At 43.4% G+C, this 15,472-nt stretch overlaps 1 protein-coding gene across 1 annotated transcript in view; it reads right to left on the reverse strand.

Annotated features, from left to right (window-relative positions):
* The window catches only part of NOX3 (NADPH oxidase 3), a 57,300-nt gene that overhangs the window by 11,824 nt on the left and 30,004 nt on the right, over nt 1–15,472 (reverse strand). Inside the window, exons 6-9 of the mRNA XM_040350970.1 lie at nt 7,384–7,565; nt 5,788–5,917; nt 3,181–3,273; nt 1,202–1,455 (exon numbers count right to left, since the gene is read on the reverse strand). Of these exons, the coding sequence (XP_040206904.1) occupies nt 1,202–1,455; nt 3,181–3,273; nt 5,788–5,917; nt 7,384–7,565 (659 nt within the window). The remainder of the gene's footprint in view (nt 1–1,201; nt 1,456–3,180; nt 3,274–5,787; nt 5,918–7,383; nt 7,566–15,472) is intronic.

Consider the following 15,472-nt stretch of genomic DNA (forward strand, 5'->3'; position numbering starts at 1 on the left):
TTATTTCTTTACTGTCTTCAGATCAGTGACCTAAAACATTAAAGCCAAAGAATAAACATGATAGCCAGAAAACTAGGATTTTCAAAAGAGGAGGTTAGCAGTTAGAGCTTTGATATTCCCCTCTTAAAAAGTTTACATCCTGGGGACAACCATGTATAGAGAGAATACGTTAACCTGGGTTACCTATGATTCTTGGCTGGTTTCCAGGTCTGTCTATTGTCTTCCTGTTTCTATCACATCTGTTAGCTCAGTAGAAAGCTGTGAATTACAGATCAGGTACAGACAAAGAATATTTGACAGGAACGAAGGGCCTGATGTATTAATTAAACAAACAATAAAATATAACCAAGGGCAAAACTTTTTTTTTTAAGTTTTGTCAGGTTTTTACTGCTGTCTTTGCCCCGTTAGAGGGATTCACCAGCCTGTAAAGTTCCCAAAAAAACGGCTACCCTGCTGTCTAAAGTCTCGTACAAACAAGAGCTTTTGGCTGGGAAAACCGGCCGTGTGTATACTCCATCACAGTTTTCCCGACAGGAAAACTACCGGGAAAAAAAAGAGAACCAGCCGGATTCCCAGCCTTTTTTTTTTTCGGGCAGTTTTCCTATGTGAAAAAAATACACAACAACAATACACACGGCCAGGATTCCCGACCAAAGCTCCATCACAGTTTTCCTGTCGGGAAAACCTCTCGTGTGTAGGGGGGAAAACTTATCGAGCAGGGTCTTGGTTTTCCCCCTTTTTACCACTGGGAATCCCATACAAACTGAGGTGATGCGCTGGCACGACGTTAAAACAACTCCTGCAAGCAAAATCTTTGGAGCGGTGAAGGAGCGATGTATACACCGCTCCTCCACCCCTCCTAAAGCGCCCTTGTCCATTGCTCATGCACGGCGCCATTCGGCTGCTAGCGGGGCAGTTTTACCCCCCCGCTAGTGGCCGAGAAAGGGTTAAAAAACACCGCAAATCGCCTCGGCGCTTTGCTGGCGGTATAGCTGCAGTGCCCCATTGTTTTCAATGGGCAGGAGCGGTGGAGGAGCGGTATACACACTGGAGAGACAGCAGCGGCTGTTTCAGGTAGGTTTGCAGGCACTATTTCTAGCGTTATAGCGCCTGCAAACCGTCCCAATGTGAAAGGGTTCTTAGAATTGATCAAAGAGATATACTGCGTAGCCAGATTATAAATTATGAGAAAGTAACAAACCTAGGAGGATGCCAAATATTCTGAAGGAGATTTCTGTTTGCTACGCACTCCGTGATAATCTTTTGGGTCCAGTCTCCAACAGATCTCACATGTACGCTGAAAAATGGCTCTTCAGGAGCTGATGTTAGTGTAAATGGATGCCACTCTAGATGTGATACAGAAGGACACTGAAGGAAAATATATTGTCCTGGCTGCATAGTAAAACCTTGTTTCTTCATTTGAATCTCCAAAACTCCAGAAGGATGCGTGACAACCTAAGAAATAAATTGCAGATATCAGCTTCATATATAAATCACCAATGGTCTTCATTACTATCAGAGACTTAAGCAGGCCATACATTGTCGAATTTCGAAGATTTTTTTTTTTCAAAATCAGAAAGTTCGTTTTTTTTTTGTGATCCGATGACGCCACCATTAATTTTCGAAATTCGGCCAACAGAGCCTTCAATTTCACCTCATGTTGCTACATAATTTTTTTTTCGTGGCCAGGAGACTTCTTTTCTTTCCGGGAGTTTTCTTTTCTTGCACATGTGCATTCCTTTTTCTATTACATTTCTCTCACAATTCTCCCATCGTTGATTAGAAAATCCTTAGTTTTACAACATGTCCGATTACTCAAATTTGATTCCTGCACGAAAATTGGCTGTTGCTGCAGCCCACTAATGGTGCGAAAATTCTTAGATAAGATTTTCAAACGAAAATTATTTCAAAATTCGACCCGTGTATATCCGGATTTAGTTCTTAAAACATTGTTATAATGTTTACAGGGGCTCCATTACTACCCTTGTTTCAGACAAGCATATGAATTGTATGCACTGAATTCAAACTATGATACCTACAGTATAGAAGTCTAGACTTTCCTGTCTACAATAAGTCCTTTAACATTTTTCCAATTTTTTTTAGCACATTTTGTTAAAATGCTTATTTTAGGCCTGGTGATTGTTTAAAAAAACAAAAAAACACCCAATGTGCACGTTTGAATTTGCATGTGTGTACATAGTGTAAATAGTAGCAACGAGCATTTAAAAATTTTTTTTTATTTTTTTTTACTTAACTGGCCTATGTGATAGCATAGTGCAGATGATAGGTTATTTTTATGAAGACATCAAGGGTTTATTAGACCCCCTCATACCACCTGTGCTCATTTGTCTTGTTTCCTGGCCAGAGAGGCCATGGATTGACAAAGACTGACTATTCTTGTTTTCTAGTTGCTCTGACCTTTTGCCTGTCCCTTTTTCTTATATGGCCTGTAGACTGTGTACCATGGTCTTGTAATGTTTCTGTTCAGCTGCTTTCTAAGCAGGTGGGCCTGAAAGTTGCAACCTGGTACACCCACCAATAAAGTCCATCACTAAGCTGGTGCTCTGGTGAAGATCTGGTATGTGTGCCTAAACTTTAGCTTTCTGCACTACAAAAATGGCCTTTTACCCATTCCTCTCTTTACTGTCAACTAAAAGGTGGTATTCCTTGAAGACATTTAAGCCTGGTACACAACCCGCTGAGCTAAATGAAAAAAAGCTGACAGCTCCAGTCAGAGCTGCTGTTCTAATAATCCGAAATTAGTACAGCGATCTCTCCTGCTGTTATTTTGTGCTTTGACAAGGGGCCCCCCCACGCCCCCGCCAGAACACTCCTGTGCAGGGACCGCCCTGTCAGATCTCCGCTCTCCTCTATGGGGGGATCGGATGAACACGGACCGTCTGTCCATGTTCGTCTGATCCGATCTGCAAACGAATGGAAAAATAGGATTTTCCTCCGTCTGCAAAAACGGAGCATAGCAGAGACCGATGAGATCGGATGTTCATGCGCTGACATCTGCAATCCCATAGGGATACATGTATGTCCGTTTTTCATCCGAAAATGGATGGATGAAAAATGGATATACGGTCCGCATTTGTGTAAAAGGGCCCTTACGGTCATGGAAGTGGACAAATCACTTGTTTAACGATATATTTGTAGTTTACATGTTTACTTAGTTACCTTTGTTATTATAACATCTTGTTTAGACCTCCAAAAACGTATTATCCTCTCACACACATATAACGCTAAAGGACAAATGACCCATTTCCATGCCTGTTAGGAAGAAAGGCAGTTTGTTATACATATTCAGCTGGCAGACTTTGCAATCCATATTAATAAAAAGAGGTTGGGCAAGTTGGGAATGAAAGGGTAGGTAAAATGTATAAATTATATAGCATAATCCCATTACTAAAATTCTTATGATTACACATTTCCGAAAAAAAAACACTTAAATCACAGATATAACAGGTATTTGTCTAAATTCTTGCTTTAATGCAAAAAAATAATAATAATAAATAAAAATGTATATAAAAGACACAAAATATTACAGCTCTGTTCTCATTAATGCACCACTAAATGTATTTTAGAAATTCAAGTGTAAGTGCCTGAATTTGATCTTGTATCAGCCTATCGTACTCTACTATACAGCAGAGGTCAGATGGGGAGAAGAAGAAGCAAGGAGCCAGCAAGCTGTGCTTCAGTGGTCATGTGCTAACAAGTAAATGCTGATAGGAGGAATAGGAAAAGTGACAGACGTGAGCTCATTAGTCTGCTGCTTCGCCTGTTATACCGTATATTCTGATACACGCAAGCAATGGGGAGATTTACTAAAACTGGAGCACTCAGAATCTGGTGAAGCTGTGTATGTTAGCCAATCAGCTTCTAAATTCAGCTTGTTCAATTAAAGTGTTTTTAAAGAAATAGAGGTAACGCTCCAGATGGGTGTATGAAAACAATCCGTGTCCTCTCAGAAAAGCCCAGGTGCCCGCAATGCACGAAGCAAAATTGGAAAGAATGTCTGGACAGCCGCACTCTGAAAAAACCTTTTGGTTGCCTTTTATTGGTAAATAAAGCTTTAAACACCACACATCACAGCAAAAAAAGGGGATGCAGCTGACGCGTTTCACACTATTGATTAGTGCTTAGTCATGACTGGTACCATACCACCTCAGCCTGCCTTATGCCACTTCAAACTGCCCTATGCCACTCCAGCCTGCCCTATATCACCTCAGCCTGCCATATAGCACCCCAGCCTGCCATATAGCACCCCAGCCTGCCCTATACCACCACAAACTGCCCTATACCACCTCAGCCTGCCCTATACCACTGCAACCTGCCCTATACTACCCCAGCCTGCCCTATACCACTGCAACCTGCCTCATGCCACCCCAGCCTGCCCTATGCCACTCCAGCCTGCCCTATGCCACTCCAGCCTGCCGTATATCACCCCAGACTGCCCTATACCACCACAAACTGCCCTATACCACCTCAGCCTGCCCTATGCCACTGCAACCTGCCCTATACCACCCCAGCCTGCCCTATACCACTGCAACCTTTCCTATACCACCCCAGCCTGCCCTATATCCCTGCAACCTTCCCTATGCCACCGCAACCTGCTCTATACCACCCCAACCCGCCCTATGCCACCGCAACTTGTCCTATGCCACCTCAGCCTGCCCTATGCCACCTCAGCCTGCCCTATGCCACTACAACCTGCCCTATGCCACTGCAACCTGCCCTATGCCACTACAGCCTGCCCTATATCACCCCAACCTGCCCTATGCCTCCGCAACCTGCCCTATTCCACCCCAGCCTGACCTATACCACCACAACCTGCCCTATGCCACCACAACCTGCCCTATACCACCCCAACCTGCCCTATACCACCCCAAACTGGCCTATACCACCCAGCCTGCCCTATACCACCCAGCCTGCTCTATGCCACCACAACCTGCCCTATACCACCCCAGCCTGCCCTATATCACCACAAACTGCCCTATACCACCCAGCCTGCCCTATACCACCCAGCCTGCTCTATGCCACCACAACCTGCCCTATATCACCCCAGCCTGCCCTATATCACCACAAACTGCCCTATGCCACCACAACCTGCCCTATGCCACCAAAACCTGCCCTATGCCACCTCAGCCTGCCCTATACCACCCCAACCTGCCCTCTGCCACCGCAACCTGCTCTATACCACCCCAACCTGCCCTATGCCACCACACCCTGCCCTATATCACCCCATCCTGCCCTTTGCCACCCAACCTGCCCTTTACCACTGCAAACTGCCCTATACCACCCAAACGTGCTCTATACCACCCCATCCCGCCCTATGCCACCCCGGCCTGCCCTATATCACCCCAATCTGCCCTACACCACCGCAACCTGCCTTATATTACCCCAACCTGCCCTATATCCCCCCAGCCGGCCCAATACCACTTTAATTTACAGGGGCCATTTGTGGGTGCGCCTCTTGACCGTGCGCTGCCTGCAGGGCGCTGGGCAGGATAGACAGGAGGGGGGTGACACCATGTTTTGCCGCACCAGGTGACACCAAACCTAGTGACGCCACTGACCTTCCTTATCTTCTTACCTTGTCATGAGTTACTAAACTCGGACAGCATTCACTTTGCAAAGTGAACAGCCTCTACTCCTTTATGCTGGTCAAGTAGAAAAATAAAAGAAAAGCATTGAGGAAACCTCTCAAACTTATCATACTTGATGATAAATTGATTGGTTTAAAAGTACATATATCACATTACAGTATCTTACAACATATCTTACCCCTGGTTTGTTGCCAGAAAATTGCGGAAAAGGGCATTGTTCCGTTTCTCCCCACTCATTGTAGTGATCTTTACAATATGAAAGATTATGTTGTAACAAACTTTGCGGAGTCTGTCCACGGACTATCTGCCTAGAGAAATAATAATAAATACTGAATTGGGCATATGGTAACTGACAAATAACTAAAAGCTAAAATTATGCCATGAAAAAACATTTCCTCTGGTTATACAGCATTTTGGTGTTCATTAAAGCGGAGTTCCACCCAAAAATGGAACTTCCGCTTATCCCACTCCTTGCCCCCTTACATGCCACATTTGGCATGTAATTTTTTTTGGGGGGGAGTGGGGGCTTCAGGAGAAGGGGACTTCCTGTCCCACTTCCTCCTTCCGCCGAGGGGCTGCAAAGGCGATTAAGCTTAATCGCCTTTTGGCAGCGCCTCCCTGTAGGCGATCGCCTAGGACACGTGACAGGTCCTAGGCGATCACCTGTCCAATCAAACAGCGCAGCGCCGGGCCGCGCCACGCGCGCATGCGCAGTGCCGCTCGCACATGCGCAGTGGGTGCCCGGCGTGAAGCCGAAAGCTGTCACGGCCGGGTGCCCACAGTGACAATGAAGACGCCGGCCGGGGAGGGGGGGAGAGGAGCGGAGCCCCGGCCGGCGCGTCGCTGGAACGCTGGAGCAGGTAAGTGTCTGTTTATTAAAAGCCAGCAGCTACACTTTTTGTAGCTGCTAACTTTTAATAAACATAAATATTGGCTGGAACTCCCCTTTAAGTTGAAAGCTTTATTTTTTAGTGAAACGTTAGCCTTGAAACCTCTCAGTAAATACAATGCTATGAATAATCTTGTGTATATATACAGAATATTATTCTTTAAAATTTTTATTTACCTGGCAAGATGAATAAATAATATAACATGCATATTAATTTTCAGTTTTACTGAATTCTGCAAAAGATAAACACATAGGGCCGGATTCAGATAGATTCGTCTATCTATCTGCGGGCCTAACATTTCTGCGATATGTTACGCCGCCGTAATTTAGGGCTCAAGTTCCGTATTCAGAAAGGACTTGCGCCCTTAGTTACGGTGGCATAACGTATGTTGTCCGGCGTAAGCCCGCCTAATTCAAATGGGGATGATGTGGGCGTGTTTTATTTAAATGGATGGTGACCCCGCGTATTTGAAGTATTTTATGAACGGCGCATGCGGCGTTCGTGAAAAAATCCCAGTGCGCATGCTCGAAATTACGCCGCAAATCGTCATTGCTTTAGACGTGAACGTAACTTACGTACAGCCATATTCGCGAACGACTTACGCAAACGACGTAAAATTTTAAAAACTCGACGCGGGAACGATGTCCATACTTAACATTGGCTACGCCTCATATAGCAGGGGTAACTTTACGCCGGAAAAAGCCTAACGCAAACGACGTAAAAAAAATGCGCCGGCCGGACGTACGCTTCGCTCGTGCTCACCCAACACATTGTTCAAAAGTACATAATTTGGGCCAGTATAACGTTACGAGATCATTAATTATTCACATTTCAGGCAGCACCTTGTAATAATATAAGCAAAATTCTAGAATTTGTATGCTTACCCTGCACCATGTATAACAAGTCCAATGAAGAAAACAATGGATAGGTTGTGGGTATACCAGAAAACTTCATAGAATGACCTTTTTATGGTCTCTGTGGATGAGGTTATAATTAACACAAGCGCCAACGTGATTATAAAGCCAGTGATCCCAGCCAATGTAACAATTGTTTCTTTTGTTATGCTCTAGAATACAAAAAAATACATACAATAAAAAGACATTAGTATGTCATCGGCAAGATTTACAAAGCCTAAGTGTTAAGAAAACCAAAGTAACAAATGCATCATAATGATCACGGTGCTTATTTTTTGCTGCTGCTGGTTTATAAAAACTGGAAAGAAAAACTGAATTAATTATCACAAGTATTCTGTAAAACTTGTACAATTGTCATCATTGACTTATGTGAAAATCTCTATTACCTTGCTCTTCTTTACAAGTAAATGATTCTTAAAATTTGTCCTGAAAGTTTAAATAAAAGAGCCCTTTTACACTGAGTCGCTTTTTAATCGTTTTGGCCCTTAAAAAAAAGGGCCTGAAAAGCTTGCAAAAGCCTATTTCTCTTAAAATCTAAGAATGCTTTCACACTTGGGTGGTGCACTGGTGGGGGGGTGAAATCTTTGGAGCTTGTTTGAAGCGCTAAAAAAGGCACCTCAAAAGTGCCCCTCTACATTGAAATGAATGGGAAGCACCTCAAAAGCGATTTAAAAGCACCTCAAATTGGTTCTTGAAGCAGTTTTTGAGTCGCGATTCAAAAGCGATTGAAAAACGCTGCAAAAGCGCTCATTGTTTTATGGCCAGTTTTCAAACGCCTCAGTGTGAAAGGGCTCTAAGGCCTCGTACACACGATCAGTCCATCAGATGAGAATGGTCCAAAGAACCAGAACTTCGGCAGGCAACAGCGGAGCAGCGATAGGAGATGCCAACAGTGAGGCAGGCATGCACATCGGACGGTACAGCAAGACATTGTTTTGACCGTTGAATGGTTTCTCTATGCCGAAGGAATGGTGGATTGACCACCTGGTTTACATCTACTTTATACAGAGTGGACTGACAACAAGCTGTGATGGGTGGGATATGTATATGCCACAATCCATGTGAAACAATTCCACTTGAATGCTGGTGCGGTCAGTATGTATACACTGGATGGAAGGGAACTTCTTTGTTACGTAACTGCAAGACAGTATGCACAACGGGCAGGTATAATTATGTTAGCATAATTACATTCTATTTCTTCTTTAAACATAAACCATTTTTTAGACTCTTTTTGTGGCTAGCCCTTTATTGCAGATTTCTGCCCTTCCGTGAGGTGGTATACACTATTTGGTGTTGATGAGTCGATGGTTAAGGAGTTGGTTCTATTCTCGACTTACCCACCCACTTGGTGTTGCTACTATTTCATGTCTTTGAGGGGGTGGTTTTGTGGAAAGATAACATTATCTTTTTTAAATGGTGGCTCTTCAAAGGTGTTGAGACCTTCATTTAGAATAATTAATTGAGACAACTGTTGTTTTAACTGTTGTTAATGTTAAAAATTTATTTTAAACAATAAATTCATTAAAATGTTTAAATTGGGGAAAACATCGCCTAAAAAGCATGTGTGAAAAGTTATATACATCCTCATAGTTAATGCAAGGAGGTTTTTGTATCATTCTTTATTCATAGCTGTGTTCAAGCCCACTCCCTTGTCTAAGAAACAATCCCACACATGAATGGTCTTAAGATTTATGCCGCGTACACACGATCATTTTTCGGCATGAAAAAAAACAGTTTTTAAAAACGTAATTTAAAATTATCGTGTGTGGGCTTCACATCGTTTTCGGCTTCTGAAAAAAAATCGAACATGTTGCATTTTTTAACGTTGTTTTAAAAAATTTATTTTTTCGGGTTGTAAAAAATTATCGTGTGTGGGCTAAAACTAAGTTTTAAACCCGCGCATGCTCAGAAGTAAGTTATGAGATGGGAGCGCTCGTTCAGGTAAAACTACCGTTCATAAAGGAATAAGTACATTCATCACGCTGTAACAGACAGAAAAGCGTGAATCGTCTTTTACTAACACAAAATCAGCTAAAACAGCCCAAAGGCGAACTTCCCCTTTAGAGTGCCATCGTACGTTGTAAGTCACCACGCTTTGTTCATCATTTTTTTTAAACGATGGTGTGTGGGCAACGTCGTTTTTAATGATGAAGTTGGAAAAACATTGTTTTTTAGACATGCTGAAAAACTACGTTTTTTTTCATGCCGAAAAATGATCGTGTGTACGCGGCATAACTGTTGGCATGACACAGGACTTCTCCGGGCAAGGTTTTTTCCGAATGCCCCAAACAATCGGAAAGGTGATTCATCAGAGAAAATTACTTTACCCCAGTCCTCAGCAGTCCAATCCCTGTACATTTTGCAGAATATCAGTCTGTCCCTGATGTTTTTCCTGTCTTTTTTGCTACCCTTCTTGACACCAGGTCATCCTTCAAAAGTCTTCTCCTCACAGTGCATGCAGATGCACTCACACTTGCCTGCTGCAATTCCTGAGCAAGCTCAACACTGGTGGTGCCCCGATCCTGGCGCTTGCTGGACTTTTTTGGGCGCCCTGAAGCCTTCTTCCCAAATACAGTGGAATTTTTTTTTTATGGGATTAAGTTAATTTTCATGGCAAAGAGGGGCCTTGCAATTAATTTCAATTCATCTGATCACTCTTTATAACATTCTGGAGTATATGCAAATTGCCATTACAAAAACTGAGGCAGCAGACAATGTGAAAATTAATATTTGTTTTGGCCACGGTTGTAAAGGGTCCTATCCGACTAGCCAAGCCATAAAGCACCACTAGGAAAGGGGCTCTAGAGGTGATTACTTAGCTCTAGAGGTGATTACTTAGTAATTACTTAGTGATTACTTAGCTCTAGAGGTGATTACTTAGTAATCACCTGCATTAACACAGATTACAAGTCGTGCAGCAGCAAAGAGCCATCAGGACTCTCACTGGATTAGGGCTTGGATCCTCTTTGAACCTCTAGAGCCCCTTTCCTAGTGGTGCTCTATGGCTTATCTAGCCAGATAGGACATTTTACTTGCACTTTCTGGATATGAGGCATTGAAACTAATACTATCCCCCTCCTGTGGGTGGTTTCTGAAGCACCCCCCCCCCCTTTGTGTGGGTGCAGTGGGGGGGGCTGCATATTTTTTTATGGCAATCTTCACATCTGCTATCATCCTATACCACTGCCATCTGTGATCATTTTGTGAGAGATAACTAATTAATATGACTCTCTAGCACTGAACATAGCTTAATGCCCTGGATATTTCATTAATCATCCTTAACTGTACCCCCTTGAACCCCTGAGGAAGCTAAAGCTAAATGCGTTCAGATGAGGCACCCCTCCCCTTTTCTTCTATGATATGTGCGATAGTATATTTGACTCACATTTTGTATATAGGAATGTTGAGGGGAAAACCTCTAATCTGGATTTGCATTAGCCATGAGGATATATATAACTTTTTGCACATGTTTTAAGGGATGTTTACCCAATTTAAACATTTTAATGAATAATTTATTATTAAGGCTAATTTTTAACATACAGTTTTTTCAATGAATTATTTTGAATGAAGGTCTCAACACCTTTGAAAGTCCCACCCTCTTTTTCAAAAGTTCCTTAAAAGTCTTATGGGATGTGGGTTGAACTTACAACTATAACTCATTCCTCTTGCTATACTTTTTTATTTATTTATTTATAACAGAGAGGCCGGCCCACAGGGGCCTCAGTCAGGGCCAGATTAAGAACATCATGGGCCTGGTGCTGAGGATTTTGGTGGGCCTTTTATAAATAATAAATAAATATGCAAACACTTTTTTGTTATAAATTAAATTAAAGAGAGAGAGGGAGGATGAGAGAGAGAGAGAGAGAGAGAGAGAGAGGATTGGTGAGGGGTAAGGGAGGAGGAGAGAGAAAAGGGGATGAGAGACAGAGGATGCGCATGAGCATGCGTGGGAATGACATCAACGCAGGCAAGGCAAGTGACCGAAGGCACGGAACCCAGAAGGAAGACCGAGTTAAGATGGAAGCGCCCGAGCCCAGCCGGATTGATCACAGCGCAGCACTAGAGGGCTCAGTCTGACAATTTAAGTGTACCCTAATGTGCTAATATGCTGTGCATACTTGTACATTGTGGCATAACCTACCTCAGGGCCTCTTAAAGGTAGTAATGTTAGCGAAGTTTACTACCACTTTATTATCACAGGATCCCAGGAGCCTCTCATGGGGCCTCTACTGACCCGGTGGCCCATGGCCAGTGCCTAAGTGCATAGTTGCCAACATTTCAAAAATATTTTCAGGGACACTTTTTGTGTTATATGTGCTATATTTAGAGTAGCTGAGATCCCCTATGTCCCTTTATACATCATAGTAGTAATCACAAAAAGAAATGAGTACTAATAATGGGCAGAAAGAATATGAGGACTGAGAAGATTTCCTTTAGTTGAACTGACAAGTGTGCCCATTCTAGAGCTGGTAACATTGAGGATATTCAGTATAATTTTAAAGAACTATTTTTGAGGGTAAGAGGCATAGGGGAGGAGTATGGACGGTATAAAAGTGGGAAGTATGTGCAGGTGATGGAAAGAAATGTGGAGGGTCTAACAGTGGGCACAATGTACAGGAGAGGAGTGTGGATGGTATGGCAGAAGGCACTATGTACAGGAGAGGAGCATGGAGGGTATGGCAGAAGGCACTATGTACAGGAGTGGAGTTTGACGGGTATGAAAGTGGGTAATATGCATAGGAAAGGAGTGTGGGGGATATGACAGAGGGTAGTATGTACCGGAGAGGAGTTTAGAGGGTATAGAAGTGGGCAGTATGTACAGGAGAGGAGTGTGGAGATGACAGTGGGCAGTATGTACAGGAGAGGAGAGTGGAGGGTATGATGGGGCAGTATGTACAGGAGAGGAATGTGGAGAGAAAGATAGTTGGCAGTATGTACAGGAGAGGAGTGTGAAGGGTAGGGTTGGGTTACAGTATGTACAGGAGAGGAGTGTGGAGGGTAAGGTTGGGTTACAGGATGTACAGGAGAGGAGTGTGCAGGGTATGACAGTGAGCAGTATGTACAGGAGAGCAGTGTGGAGGGTATCACAGTGGGCGGTATGTACAGGAGAGGAGTGTGGAAGGTATGATAGTGGGCAGTATGTACAGGAGAGGAGTGTGGATGGTATGATAGTGGGTAGTATGTACAGGAGAGGAGTGTGGAGGGTATGATGGGGGCAGTATGTACAGGAGAGGAGTGTGGAGGGTATGACAGCCGGCACTACAGTATGTACATTAGAGGAGTTTATGAATGTAGGCAGTATGTACAGGAGAGGAGTGGGGGGGTATGACAGTGTGCAGTATGTACAGAAGAGGAGTGTAGACGATATGATACTGAGCAGTATGTACATTAAATGAGTGTGGAGGGTAAGATGGCAAGCGGTATGTACAGGAGAAGAGTGTGGAGGGTGTGACAGTGGGCAGTATGTACAGAAGAGAAGTGTGGAGCGTATGACAATAGGCAGTATGTACAGGAGAGAAATGTAGAGGGTATGAGAGCGATCAGTATGTACAGGAGAGCAGTGTGGAGGGTATGACAGCCGGCACTTTGTACAATAGAGGAGTTTATGAAAGTGGGCAGTAGGAGAGAAGTGTGGAGAGTATGTACAGGTGAGGTGGATGAAGGAATCTGGGAAGGAAAATTGTAAATGTTTGTGGAAAGATGTTTAGGGACTGCGTAGTGGTTAGGCAGGCCATACTGTACATGGATTACAATTACCCCAATTAAGCAGAGACCAGCCATGGTCGTTCTATGTATGAGGTAGCTGGTTTTACACAAGTCAATTTTTTATCGGACTTGAGTACAACCAGCCTGTCAGATTTTTCCCAAAACAATCAGTGCTGCCAGCTATGGTTAGCAATACTGATCATTGTATTCACAGACAGAACACAATAACACTAGCACTAGACCTCCTCTGTAATTCTAAACATGTAACCTGTAAAAAACATTGCTTAGTATACAAAAAATCGTGCTAACTTTAGTGTTTTTCTTTTACGGTGTAACATAAAAAGTTGCAAAGACCACCATTTTATTCCATAGGGCAGGGATATGCAATTAGCGGACCTCCAGCTGTTGCAAAACTACAAGTTCCATCATGCCTCTGCCTCTGGGTGTCATGCTTGTGGCTGTCAGTCTTGCTATGCCTCATGGGACTTGTAGTTCTGCAACAGCTGGAGGTCCGCTAATTGCATATCCCTGCCATAGGGTGTCTGCTAAAACAATATATATAATGTTTGAGGGTTCTGAGCAGTTTTCTAGCAAAAAAAAACAAATGATGATTATTACATATAGGATAGAAGTGTCAGAATTGGCCTGGGTGGCAAGGGGTTATTATACAAATAATTATTATAAGCCCTGTGAGCTCATCCTCTCAGTCTGCTGCAGAGTGTGTCAGCTTGTATTTAAACTGGCCGCTCTGTATACAGCTTCTGACAGGATGCGCAGGGAGCCCCGTTATCTCTGAAACCATAAATGATAGCTGCCCCATATTTTGTCCAATGGTGGGGTGGGTCTTCAGGTACATGCCCCCCAAATGTGTGAGCCCTGGTTGCTGAGCTGCAATCCTCAAAGTCTATCTTTTTTTTTTTTTTTTGGGCAAATGGGCCGATCTTGAGGAAGGGGCCTGGAGCTGCAGCTCCAATAGCCCCTATGTTAATCCAGGCCCTGGCCTCAGTAACAAAGATATTACATTGACAGTAATACAGTTGATGACATTGAAATACAGATTTCGCACTAATGACAGACAGTTAAGTAGGGCCTTTAAATGGGCTTTCATGTGAAGGTGGGTTCAATTCGGGACTGTGGTATTCACATCTGTGTATTATGTGGTTTGGTGTGATTGGAAATACATAGGTGATAGTGTTTCGTAGCCCTGCGGGTTCAGCCTCCCATCTAGTTTTCCTTTATAACATAAAAAAGAGTACAGTAAAGGTAAAGTATAACAAAGATAAAGAATCTAGGTAAGGTCCAAGTGTGGGGATGAAAGCAGAGAATTGTGAAAGAGGAGGGGTGAGGGGAATGGGAGGGGGAAGGTAGGGGTGATAGGGGCTTGCTATATTTTTTCAATGGTGATGGATGGAATTTTTTACTAAAGTGATTTATATTTGATATATCTTTAAAAAAAATGTTGATATATTCTGGTTTATGCTGCTTAGTCTCTGAAAGTAAGAGTCGGTTCACTCTGGGGCGACTTGGGATCCGACTTGAGGTTGCCTCAAGTCGTCCCAAGTCACGCTGTAGAGAAAAACAATGTAAGTGAATGGGAGCGGTGTTAATACACACTACTCAAGTCGCTCCGACTTCAGAAGAGGTTCCTGTACTACTTCAATCCGACTTGTAGGCGATTTGTACCCATTGATTTCAATGGAAGTTGCCTCCAAGTCTGATCACTTATTTAACTGAAGCGACTCTCCAGGAAGATAACATACATTTCTCAGGCAAACCTCTCCCTCCCCCTCCCTCCCACAGAGCGGATTGTTGTTTGATTGGCCACTGGAAAGTCTCCTGTCCTGGGGATGACTTCAAGTCGTGTTGTAAATCGCCCCAGATCGCCTGTGGTTCATGCTCAAGTCGTGTCGGAGTCGCCTCTGAAAGTCGCGCTGGAAGTCGTGTCGCCCTAGTGTGAACCGACTCTAACCACTGCTGTAGAAGGTGGACACTCTTATTCACCAACAAGACATTTTTTTTCCATTGTATATAGGGTTACATGAGACTACACACATTGGGGTTGATTTATAAAAACTGAAAAGTGCAAAATCTGGTGCAGCCCTACATAGAAACCAATCACCTTTCAGTTTTTTTTGTCAAAGCTTAATTGAACAAGCTGAAATTAGAAGCTGATTGGCTACCATGCACAGCTGCACCAGATTTTGCACTCTCCAGTTTTAGTAAATCAACCTCATTGTATGAAGTTCAGACACCAGTTACCAGGCTGCTCCCATATGCTTTTTTCAATTTAATTTATTCAAGTCCTTTAGCTGCCCTGCCAGCGGTTTTGGAAATGTCACACAGTCCAATTGGC

Source organism: Rana temporaria, chromosome 4 (genome assembly GCF_905171775.1).
Source record: "Rana temporaria chromosome 4, aRanTem1.1, whole genome shotgun sequence".
In the NCBI taxonomy this organism is placed as follows: domain Eukaryota; kingdom Metazoa; phylum Chordata; class Amphibia; order Anura; family Ranidae; genus Rana; species Rana temporaria.